Source organism: Rhyacophila brunnea, unplaced genomic scaffold, assembly GCF_057557595.1.
Source record: "Rhyacophila brunnea isolate RB1 unplaced genomic scaffold, BYU_Rbru_1.0 scaffold_3, whole genome shotgun sequence".
NCBI lineage: Eukaryota > Metazoa > Arthropoda > Insecta > Trichoptera > Rhyacophilidae > Rhyacophila > Rhyacophila brunnea.
This window is the reverse complement of record NW_028232965.1, coordinates 18,257,609-18,271,194: the sequence shown is the minus strand read 5'-3', so window position 1 is coordinate 18,271,194 and position 13,586 is coordinate 18,257,609. Positions and strand designations below refer to the sequence as shown.

General features: G+C 32.3%; 1 protein-coding gene across 6 annotated transcripts in view; it reads right to left on the bottom strand.

Moving 5' to 3' along the window:
- Npc1a (Niemann-Pick type C-1a) overlaps positions 1-13,091 on the bottom strand; it is an 81,420-nt gene extending 68,329 nt beyond the window's left edge. For all 6 annotated transcript variants that reach the window (XM_085953134.1, XM_085953132.1, XM_085953137.1 and 3 more), the window contains exon 1: positions 12,774-13,091. In XM_085953134.1, coding sequence (XP_085809260.1) covers positions 12,774-12,872 — 99 coding nt within the window. In that variant the 5' untranslated portion in view covers positions 12,873-13,091. The remainder of the gene's footprint in view (positions 1-12,773) is intronic.
- Positions 13,092-13,586: the final 495 nt, after the last annotated feature.

Sequence of the window (13,586 nt, the reverse complement as noted above, 5' to 3'; positions counted from 1 at the left end):
TTTCATAAAAATTTCTTTGCAAATATCCAACAAGCTACCAACTTATGAGAGCTCTATAACGGGTAAACATAAATAACCAGGACAACTAGCAAGGCCATGAAAGTGAAGGAAAATTTAAAAAAAAAAACCCTGCAGCCAGTCATTGGTTGGTCTTTACGCAGTGCGCGGTTGGCAGCCAATGAAATGACTTGATTAAGACACGGATTGCTTCGTTTTGGTACCACTTTTTGTCGAATAAAATAATATATTATATTATAATACCTAACTAAATCATACAAACGTGTTAATAAATTGATAAAGGCACAGTAGATTTACACATAGTGTATTTTAGAGAATATAAATATCTCAACGCGAAGGCAAAAGTGATGTCAATCTTAAATTTATAGAATCGACACAGTGTTTTCTACTGTAAAACATTAAAGGTTGCATGCATAAAATATGTTAATCGAAAAATAATAATAATAATAAAAACTTATGTTATTATAAGGCGGCCATTTTGGTCGCCACGTAGGATATCTTGTCATATGGACATTTAAAAACATTATACATATACTAATTTCTTTAATTCAGCACCCCCCACAGTTACGGGGGATAATTTGGAAAGCACGACGGCCATTTTGTTGGGTGGGCAAATTTCCGGTGGCTGCCTTTCCTTAAGTGTGGAGTGTGGACATGACGTATGCCAAGTTTAGTACTCTCTTTAAAAAGTGCAGTTTCCTCTACAAGCGACATAAATCTGATACATCAAAGCCCTGAACCTAATAGGCATATTATACAGATCACATAAACATTATACATACATACAGCAAGTAGAATACGTATATGGGCAATAATCATTATTTTTTTTGATATCGATCTAATTTCATTGTTTACAATGATAACAGAATACGATTAAAAAAAACTACAGGTAATCGCTGCACGTGCATACTTAATCAATAATCATATTTAAATTTCATAGGTTTACCTACCTACCTACCTACCACAAAAACTGATTGCTATGTTATATTTCTAATCTAAAAATTAATTAATTATAAGTCGGTATTTATACCGATACAATAATACCACTATGTTAGCGGAGGTATCTACGTATTTAATTAATTTGTATTAGATAAGACGTCATCATCACTATTCAGTTTGTCAAGTAGTAAAATGAAAACTTACCCGATACGAGGGACAAGACTTTCAATTCGGAGAAAGCAATAATGGATCTAGTATCAGAGACCACAGCGTAGTCAATTAACTTACCTTTATTTCGAGCCGAGATGTAGCAATTTAGTATAGTGTATCACAAATAACAGTCTAACAGGAGACTGGAGGACCAATTTACTCGAGCATCGACGCTAAACGAAGTTAATTTGACAAATTGAATTGAAAACTGACAGCTCATGAATGACGGCGAGAATTCATGAGACTTGCAAGTTGCAAGCTTACCAATTTTCGAATCGAGACGAAACATTATCAGTAAAATGATCATAAATCCATACTTTAGTTTTTTTAAACTACCTACATGATTTTAGCTAAAGCCAAGGAAGTATGGGACCTTGTGAATATTACGTTCTTTTTAATATACGTGGAGGCTTTCATTTATCGGAAATGAGCTATCGTTGCATTTGTATAGGTCTTCCGTATGTTTACTTTTATGTTTGTATTATAATTAAGTATAGTGAGAATTTAATTGAGGATACATCGCATGTTAAATGTAGCTGTTCATCGGGTATGTGTATCATTCAATATGGGAAAAAACGTAAATTTTTGACAAATTATGTTTCAGATATTAAACTGCTTCAACCAATGATGTTATATTTCATTGGCTTCAACAGATAATCATACTGAACAATAAGTATCATCGATTTTTTTTAAATCTAGTAAAGTTCTCCATGGCGGTTGTCAGTCATTTGGTCATTTTATACAGAAAGTTTCGCAGGAGTTTTGATACCTACTTGCTTGAGTAGCTTGTATCTATTTTGGTATGCTTTTTTCGGATGTTAACTTCGCCATTTCGATTTTTTGTCAGTTTTCTGATTATAACTCTTCGCTGGTGTCAAATAATTATAAGATTTCTGTTAGTATTGATAATACAATTATTAAAATACACACAAAAAACAACAGTTGAATCTATCACATAAAAAGTCACCGCACTGAGCATGGGCAATAATTGGGGCAAGTACAAAAAATAAAACTAGTTGTGCTTGTTATTTCTAACACCGGACCAGTATTTAGTAAAAAAAAAATTATATTAAATATTCTCAGTACCACCTACCATAAATAATGTAGGTACCTAATATAATTTTAACTAGAAAAAGATTAACTTATTTTGAAGGTTGTAAAGATATCATAGTTATGACGATTTTTGATAAATTCAGAATAAATTGCCACAACATTGTAATAATATTATGTATATTATTATTAGGGGCAGGATTTAATTTATATGCTAGTGCTAGTGCATGTTTTGTTAGGGTGTATGCACACTTATGAGAGTTACACACAAATCCGTTTTCAGCACACAGAATCAAATAAAAATTTATTGTGCATATAAATGCATATTGGAGACGTTAGACTTCCTTAGAGCATATGAAATGTCTCAATTTTTGAGACATTAATGCATATTCCATAAATAAATGCATATTTATAAAATATCATAGATTTCCCGACGATAGCTGTGATCGAGGACTCATTTTTTTACCCGAAGTATTAAAAAAACCGGAGGAGACATGAGAACTTCGTCACTGGACAAGGTGGAAGATGTAGAAAAATATTGTCTACCATGTGGTGATGGGAGACATAAACGAAAAATTCGCTAATATTTTATCTAGAAATCTAGATTTAGAAAATCATTGACAAAATTAATGCTTACATAACTGAACAGGTGTGGCTTTACCAGAAAAAGTAAAAACAGTCAGACAACTTTATTTAAATTTTGCCTAATCATCTCTGTGGACGTTGAGAGGTCGTTTTCCGCATATAAACGTATAGGTACTAGCTAAAATGCGGAAAAATTTAACACATTTTAAATTTAAATAAAAAATATTGGTTCGGAGGAAAAAAATAGTAAATGGTATTTAGAAACAGTTAAGCGTGTTGTTTTTGTTTATTAAAGTTGTGCTTAGTTTATATTGTATTTCTTATTCAATTATTTGCACTTTTTTCATTGATATGGTATTATACCTAATGATTAAAATGTATAATTCATTTTTCGATTTTTATCAGTAATATTGGGGGAAGTGGGTATCGACAATTTTTTTCTCACATAAAAACCAATTTTTTACTGCATATTTTTCATTTTTAATGCGTATTTTAATGATTTTAAGTGCATATAATAGTTTTTTGTTGCATATAAATCCACTCCGTAATTATCATAACCATATTTTTTAGTCGGTATTAATTCTATGACCAAAGTGCAGTCCCCATATATGGAACTTCATTTCCTTAAAAAAAATAAAAAAATGTTAGGTAGGCACTTACGTAGGTTATTTATTGTTGTTTTAATTCTACATTGTACCGTGTTTATACCTTAATGGTAAAATAATGCCGAAGGCTTTTAAGAATATTTTTTTATGTATTATCAACATAATGGTATATTATTATCAATTAAGTTATCTAAAAATAACCACATACCTATATGACATTTTTGCAAATCACTTCCAAAGAATTCGACAGCAATGTCGTTAGGTCATATGCAACGGAAATGAATAATGTTCATAAAAAGATCATTTTAACTGGTAAGTAATGTGTTTACAAATACATGTTTACTAATATCGTCAACTTCTGTTAATCAGAGCCGTTAAGGGTTTCAACTTGCAGTAGGTACAATAAGCTTCGTATTTATGCTGTAAGAATTAACGTAACCATAATCAATCATAAAAGCAAACAACAATAGGAATGATAAAGTTGATAAGCTACTATACAATGGGTGTCGTCTGCAGCCCAAGGAATGCAGATTGACATGCGAACAGTCATTTACTTGTAGTAGACAGGTTGGTACTATGTAGGTAGATTGTAGTGTAGAGTGTAGACTGCAGAATGTAGGTGTATACACTAATCTGAATTTACGTTGGCAATGTCCTAAATAGAAAGTGCGTCGTTATACCTATATTTTTAAATCAACGTATATTTAACTACCCCCTTACATAATAATATAGCTATATCTATTCACGTCGACATTAGATAAATAAATTATTGCAATATCCTGGGACTACTTATCAGTGGCGAAGGGTGACTTTTTGAAAGAGGCAGGCTGTGGGAGTAACCATGCTTGTCAGATATATTTACGGGAAATAAGAAGAACCCAATATTACTACTGATGAATAGGTACGCTAAATCGATGAAATTTCAAAAGCTTAATTGGTTTGTTATAATTAGTTTATAAAAATAAGCAATTGGTTTGAATTTCTTATGTATTTTCCTAAACATTTATAAACGTAACATACGCTCAAAATATATTACCTACATCTATGAAAATATCCGTTGTTGTGTATATATTCTAGCTAATGCAGTAGCAGATTTCGCAATATTTTAAAAAAAAATATTGCTTTCTCTAAATTCCAGAAGGTCTATTCTATTATTAATAACAATTTATTTACTGATTGGTTTCTGAATATTTCAATTAACAATCGAATTTGTATGTAAAAAAATATATTCGCAACATGACTGATATGTATTTTATTTAAAAAACTAATAAACAAAATACTCATACCCAATGAAATAAATAATAGTTTTTTCTACGTCAAGTTTTCGTTTTTCAACGGTCACCATCTCAAATGTAAAAGGGTTGGTAACACTGTTTATTGGACGCCAAAATTAAAATATAATTAGATATTTATAATCATTTTAATAAGACCATTTACTGTTGTTACAAACGCTCGATGATGGCGAGCCTCCCATTCCTGTTGTTATTGAGACAAATCAAGTTTTTCAGAGACTATCAAACAAATTGAAAGTCTACATTCATGTTCGTACTTACAAAGCAGTTGTTTTGTTATTCCGGTAAAATGTCAATGTTGTTAAATAATATATTGTTTTATGTCATTGTTTACTTTGATCTTGTCTCCCAATATTCCATAAACTATAACGACTGTCTTTTAATACGCCATTTATCACAATTTGTTGCACATCTCCTATTTTGACCGCACAGTAGGTACAATTGTATTAAATAATTTATTAAATGATCCTCTTATAACTGAGAAACCAATCAGTAGTCTGACACAAATTAATATTAATCTTATTCATCGGATTCAAGTTCAAGAGTTCACCCTAGCAGTATTGCCACGAAGTATATACCAGCCACCGGAATGGTAGGGACAACCGAATAATAATTCAGAATAAGATTATTTAGATCAGCTACTTATGTATACAAGCGCCTGTCATGTTGTAGATATCGTGACAAACCAAAATACTCCTAACCACGCTTAAAACGAATGTTATCTTTTAAAGATTTTAAACTGTCAAACTGATGTGAACTATCATTTTGGGGATTTTGTCAGTATGCATAGGTAATAAAAAAAAAATTCTTCCAACGACCAAAATTGTTAAAACGTTCATGTATCCAATTAGACATTAGTTGATTATTGAGAATTGGTGCTGCGTGTCTGTTGCGGAATAACACCGCAGTGATCGTAGCAATAAAAATAATATTTCAAAGATCATAATAATATTATTGATTTGTAACACTCGTAAAGTTAAACAATTTCCGCTCAGAATCAAGTTTTTAACGCTATTTTGACTTTTTCTGAAGAAAATACGTGAATCCCAAGTTCTGCTGTACCGGATTTTCTCTCGGATTGAGCAAATATAAAGTAGGTACGATTTTGAAAATAAACGACAAATCTTATGGGTTTAATAAAAAAAATCTGTAGCGTCTGAATGACAACAAAGAATAATATAGTAAGTTCAGCGCCAAACAAAAATATACCTATGCAACTTTTTCTGATGTAACTTCTTTTTGGGGTTCAATTTAAAGAGTTTAGACAACTTAAGCAACCGTTTAGAAGGTGTTTTCTCATAGGTGAATGAATTGTCCAGAGAATAATATGGTGCGAAAAACCGTTTTTTATTATTCAGCGAGTTTTGCAGTTGGGGACCTCACATAATGTCTCCAATGTGTGTAAAAATATTCATACAACACGAGCAAACGGACGCCGCGCCGCTTTTTGGTGAGATTGTTTCATTATTAATCACACAATATACCTACCAAGGTTTTGAAGCCGAATTTTGTATATTATGACGTAACGACGGCCAGGTCATAAATGCTTGAAATACAAAGCCTCCGGAATATCTTTAAATATTACCAATGCACACATTGAATGTGCGTTTCGGTTACATGACAAACTTTAATACATACTTACAGACGTATTTAAAATAACATAATTATTCTTTAACACGTGTTTAAGTTTATCCCATGTATCTAGTCTACACACTTCAGAATTAAACCTTGTTACTACTAAACTAACTAGGCTCAGAAAGTAACACACTTCCCATTATTTATGTGCTCCCTGCATTGTGCTTATTATATTTTATACACGTGGAATTTACGTTATATCCCTGTGGACAATATAATATGCTTACCAATGTACCAATAAAATGATTTTTTAATGATAAAAATGGCGGAGACGAACTGATAAAGTATCTATCAGTAGGTACCTGTCATTGAATAGGCACGGCACTAAACTGGCTACCGAATACCAACCAACTCCACTGGTGACCTTAGTATTAGGGTCAATTTACCAAACTAATTGAAGGCGAATAATTTATTTTATTTATTCGATTATTCGTATAAGATTTTATATAAACTTTGTATTTGTATCTAGAGTTGCATAGTATGTAATTGTATAACACCACACGTCTAGTAATCGTGGATTTTTTATTTCAATCAGTATTAATTCATTTGTATAAAAGAAGGAGCATTGATAGATACGTGCGGGAAAAAAGGTATTGCCCAAGGCACCTCACGGAACACATGCAAAGATTATACGTATACCTACATACATTAGTAAAGTTAGTATTCAAAATTGAACTATCCTGCGACGTCTAATATAATTTACGTATGAGTATGGGTACGTACTTAAATCATTTATAATTATAACAATATTACCTATTACGATACAATATACATTATACGTGATAGTTTTGAACAGTGAACAAAATATCATAAAAATACAGTTGTAGCCAAACGCGAGATAGATTTGCAAATTTGACAGATTATTAACTGTATTTATAAAAATAGCACATTAAAAAAAACAATAAACTTCACGAAGGCCGCAGAAATGTATGGTATTAAAAATATCAACATAACACATCAACAGATCATAGATGTTGTAATAATATCTTGAAGGCATTTCATTTACATTAGGAGGCTGTTTTATTGTGAGACGACGGTATATTAATTTTTTTGTATAGTCAGCTATTATTCATTTTAGAATGTTTTAAGCAAAGGCAGCAACGTAATCAGTAATTTATTCAACCTGCCATTGGCGGTGCCAATTGGGAGGGCAATAACTCTGTTCAACCAAGTCTCTTCGGATGTTGATATATTCCATCTACATGAGGATGAGTACAGGTGGATGTTGTTTTATAATTTCTTAATATAGGGTCCACTTAGCTCATTCAGTGTGCTTCCATGCTTTATAAGTTATATATATTTTCTTTTTATAATTTTGTACCTTTTATTTTACTTTTCATATGTACTGTTTTTGTGATACTGCATATATTTATTTCTTCTTTATACTGTTTCTTTGTTTTTAAACGTCATGTTGTGAACGTCTTAAATTTGTAATGTTCACGGTATGTAAAAACAAAGAATTTGAATTCATTACACCGCACTAAACTGTATTCGGTGCTTAGACTATAGATACATCATTCGGTGGCCTTTTCCCTTAGCGTCTAAGTTCCAAGTTCCCAACCTTACCCCACCCCCACTTACCAAAATTTTATAGTTACCTAACTAATTCTGAAAAAAAAAATGAATTGCTTCAAATGAAAAATGCACATAGGCAAAACTATTTTTAATTTAACTTTCGTAAGTAGGTAAATGTATATGCATTACGTTACATGTAAAAGTCGGAAGAAAATAAAATTAGTGCGATCCTTGTGCTATGCTTCCGTCTTCAAATGATTTTCAAGATGACCTTTTTTTAAGTTATCTTTGGTAGATAATCTGCTGCGCCCACAGACGGACAGTTTTCGACCTGTCAGATGTCTGCCAGGTTCAAACTGTCTCTTTTATTATGTACCTAACATTGTTGTTTCTAAATGTCATGTTGTGAACTTCTTTAACTTATAATTTGTAATGTCCACAATATGCAAAATAAATGAATAGAATTGAATGAATGAATGAACATAAATTAATATAGGTACCTAATTGTGAATGACAATGTCGGTAAATCTAAATAAAATTTACGTATATATTTTAATAATATCATAGTAATTAATTATTATACTGATGATTGACGTAAATATAATTTTGTGGCATGTTTAAATTTATTGTATATAATATCAATACCTATATAAATATTACCGTATTCTAAAAATATGACCAAATAGATAAATACTGACTCATATGTCGATTAAAGGGAATAATTTATTCAAAAGAAAAGATTATAGTTCATATTTTATATTTACACGAATGTGTATATAATGTTTCGGTGAATCGATAAAATACACAATCCACTAGCGAAATCATGATTTATTTTACCAACGTCATTGGTGTGTCAATGTCAATTTGTTTCTAATAAAAACAATCATAATCATAATAAATTCAAAGTAAAATTATTCGTGTATCTATCAATATTGTTTAAATATACCCTACTTAAAACTAATTTAACACTACCCCTGTGTATTATCTCCGCGAACTTAACCTCCATAGTTTTTGACACTTGCTCTGCCACAGACAATAACTGTACGTATCTATAGGCACAGCAGATTCTGTTGACAGTTCGACAGATTTAAATGGGGTAGTTAAACTGATTTTTGGTGTCCCCACTAACGTACAGTTATTGAACAGTTATTGTCTGTGCCATGTTCAACCTGCTACTCAAATTGTACGTGTATGGGAAGCTATAGACATACAGTTTTCGACCTGCCAGATGTTTGCCATGTTCAAACTGCCGGCGACCCCCTACTCCCGTGTTTTTGTAAAACTGTTGGAATTTCGACTCGCCGAAAGTTCTCGGGTGACACTTAATAACTCAGTATTCAAATTTTATTTATTGTATGTTGTGTATATTACAAATTATTAATTTAAGACGTTCACAACATAAATTAATATGCCTAATTGTGAATCAGTAAATCTAAATAAAATTTACGTATATATTTTAATAATATCATAGTTAAGTAATTAAATATTATACTGATAATTGATGTAAATATAATTTTGTTTAAATTTATTGTTTATAAAATCAATTTATAAATATTACCGTATTCTAAAAATATGACCAAATAGATAAATACTGACTCATATGTCCATTAAACGGAATATTTTATTTAAAAGAACAGATTATCGATCATATTTTATATTTACATGAATGTGTATAATATTGTTTCGGTGAATCGATAAAAAACACAATCCACTAGTGCAGGGGGTGCAAACTTTTTGGCTGGAGGGCCAAATTCAAGAATTCAAAATGAGCGGCGGGCCGCAAGTAAAATACCATTTTTAGATATACACTATTTATTATCACGAAAAATAAACATTGCAAAAAAAATTAATGAGAAGAATGAAACTTGTACATTTTTTTAAATTCAGGTGTTAATTTTGCAGTTGATATTCTCAAAACTGCTTGTACATGGACATCGGAGACATTTGATCGTAAAGAATTTTTATTGAGGTTCATGATCGAAAATGTTTGTTCACATAATTATATAGGTTGATCCAAAAATAACGAACATTTTTCTTGCATAATCTTTACGTTGGTCGAATTTTTCTGAATTAAGGGCATTGCAAAATTTGAAGCAATTCTCTTAAATCAGTGTCACACTGCAGATCAATAATCTCAAGTTGTAGCTCTGTCGGTACACTATCAATATCTATTGAAAATGGATCGCGTACTACTAAACAAATTTTAATCGATTGTCAATATTTTTCAAAAAATATAAAAAAGTTATTCGTTATCAGAAGTACAATTAATGATATCGGGCCGCACAAAAATACCCGGCGGGCCACATGCGGCCCGCAGTTTGCCCCCCCCCCCTGCACTAGTGAAATCATCATTTATTTTACCAACGTCATTGGTGTGTATTTTATGTCAATTTGTTTGTAATAAAAACTATAATAATCATAATAAATTCAGAGTAAAATTATTCGTGTATCAATATCGTTCAAGTATACCCTACTTAAAACTAATTTAAACACTACCCCTGTGTATTATCTCCGCGAAGCTAACCTCCATAGTTTTTGACACTTGCTCTGCCACAGACAATAACTGTACGTATATTGGCACGTCGGTTGACAGTTCGACATATTTAAATGGGGTAGTTTGAACTGATCTGTGGTGTGCCCACTAACGTAAAGTTATTGTCTGTGCCATGTTCAACCTACTACTCAAACTGTATGTGTATGGGGAGCTATTGCCTGTCACTATTCTATAGAGTGCTCATACTGACGCGTCTGTCGTGTTCACACAGGGAATGGTTTGATTTGGATAGATGAGTTACATGACAAATAATACACTAGCATTAACACACCTTCTACAAATGTAATGCATAGATCAATGCTACATATTTTTTGGAAATCGATATTACCACCGGTTTTTGTGTGAAGGGTTAGTCTGACTTTTGACAGCTGATGAATAACAGGAATGTATATTATTTATTGAGTAACACTGATAGTTAATATATTGGATGTGAGAATTTTTTATAATTCAATTTGAAACGAGAGAGGGCGAATCAATATGTGAAGCAATCTGGGATCTGATTTTGACAGCCGAAAAGTGGACCACTCGTTGCTTGTGCAAAAAGTTATGCTCAGGCTGTGTTATTCTAAAGATAGCGGTGGTTGAACCAATGGTTAACAACCATTCTTAGTAAAATGCTCTATATGTAACAATAGGTACTGTGTGGAGGGTCAAATGATTCACACTCTGACGGAAGAGAATTTTTGTATTATACAAGGGTGTTCATAATATATTATGTTTTAGGTAAGTAAGTACATCACAGTTTAGTGATGACTTATTAATAGTAAGAATTCCATTCAAAAGGCGATGGTATTCTCGTGGGACTAATCTACTTAAAATTAGATACGGAAGGGTTTTATTCCGAAGTATTATTATTTTATCTGACATTCACTTGAAATTCTGTTATTCGGAATTTTGCTTCCAGTTTTTATTATATAGAATCCTGATAGCGTATTTACGATGGCAGTGAACAGGGGCGAGTTGGTCCGGCGAGACCGAGGGAAATCTCAGAAATCCCAGTAGGACAACGAGTCCCAAATGTATTTATTGCTAAACATTTTTAAAACACACGTAGACAGTGCCGTCCCGTAGGGGTAGGCGGGTCACGCGTTGTATAGGGGCGGCACATTATAAAGGGCGGCGAATAAAGAAACAAATGCAAATATTACAACTTTTAAGAGCAGTGACGGTTTCCAATCATGCAGAAGATGCGGTAGTTTTAATAAAAAGTATCTAAGTACACTTAGTTTAAAAACTAATCGAACCATAAAAAATCATAACTATTACTGTATTTTAATATACCCTTTGTAATGGCGGTTTATCACACAGGCAACAATTTTATAAGGGTACCTACAAACCGTGGAAATGGTCTAATTCGGAGTAGATACCTACATAGATAGGTATATGGTGGGTACGTAAATTTGATTTTATTTTGCATATTTGTATGTTTAAAATTTATGAAAATAAATGATAGGATAGGTAAGTAGGTAGGTACCTAACGAAATTTCAGATAATTTGTATCTTAAAATGAAAGGGAATGTTTGCTTAAGGGTGAGTCGGACGAGATCGCATGCAGTAATTTCTGGCGCCTTATCGTGTTGTGTTTATCACATTGACGTCCCCTAAGCCTACTTTCTACAGAAGAAGAAAAAATACTCCATATAGTTTTTGAGATAAAAACCAAACCAAAACCCTAACTTGATGACAAACCAAAAAACAACTTAACTAGTTATTTTTCGGTTACAGTGCACGGTGTTCCAAAGAGGTTGGAAGGTATTATAATATATTCATGCATGAATATACTTTTACTAGAGAATTTCCTGCGCCGGTCTCAAGGCATTAATCCGCCCCTGGCAGAGTTAGAATACGCATCATATTTTTCTATAATCTGACGCATCCATACACATCAGTTAGGTACAATTTTTTTGACAAATTGATAAAATCAATGCATTGAACTAATTATTATATTAGGTACCTACCTACTTTACTGCTATCAAACATTGTCTGTGATAAAAAAATGACTAATGAATGACAAGCCAACAGAAACGGGGAAAGTCGAGTTGGGTAGGTTGGCAAAAACTTATTGGAATGTCATAAACACGAAAAAAATGACGTCAAACTGGATGAACTATTTCACAAGGCTTGCAAAATATTTCATAATAGATTCAATTATACAAAGATTAGAGAATGTAAACCAAGGAAAATAAAAATATGTAAATATGGCAGTGGAATGCCCACCTACAAATTCCGATCGGTGAAATTGACAGGTAAAAAGAAACAATTTTTACTACACAGAAATACGCCGCACTCGGCGGTTTTTGCCAATCAAAGACTATCGTTAATTGGGTTTTAGGTGTATGAAGATAAACAAGAATAATTAGATACACTCACCTTAGCTATGACGCATATTGTGATAAAGAAGAAGTAAATTCGGTTCGAAGACATAAACAACCTTGAAAATACACTACTGGACTCGACATGGCGTGCCATTTTATTTAGTCCAGTCACAATGAGAACTGATGGAATATACAATTTAACACACCACACCTCATTGAAAAACACCCGTTGTCAAAAGTATTCCATAAGCACAATCTGATTTATATCTACGGAAGTCGAGTAATTGTTAATGCGATAGCGATACTAAACGAACTAGGCGCAGATCACGACAGCAAGAAAACTGAGCTAGCTAGTATTGCCAGTATTGCGACTACTTCACTACTCAATTCTATTTTTCCCAACTTGAATGCCGAAATTTATTAGGTGAGAATAATCCGACAAAAGAGCCTTATCAGGTTCGTTTCTTTCAACATGGACGAAACAAATCAAATTAAACCATAGACAATATACATACAAATTGTAGTTGACCGGAAATGGTTTGAGATTTGACGTTTGGTTCAGTGTATCATTGAAAATCAAACCGTTCTCGGATCATCAGAAATGGTTTGACATGAAACGTCAAACCAATTCGGACGATCCATAGACTAATGGCAATCTGTCAAAGTGTTGATAAGCATTATTCGGCATTTATATATCGTGAGGTGTTCATATTAATATGTTAGATATTTACACCATAGGAGTTCACTTGAATTATAAATATATTATAGATTAATAATCAATACCTATTATTCATAAGTAACCATACGCGAACAAGACACCGCTTTTGGTCTTATTATCTCAAAATCCAGCCATATTTTCTATGCAAAG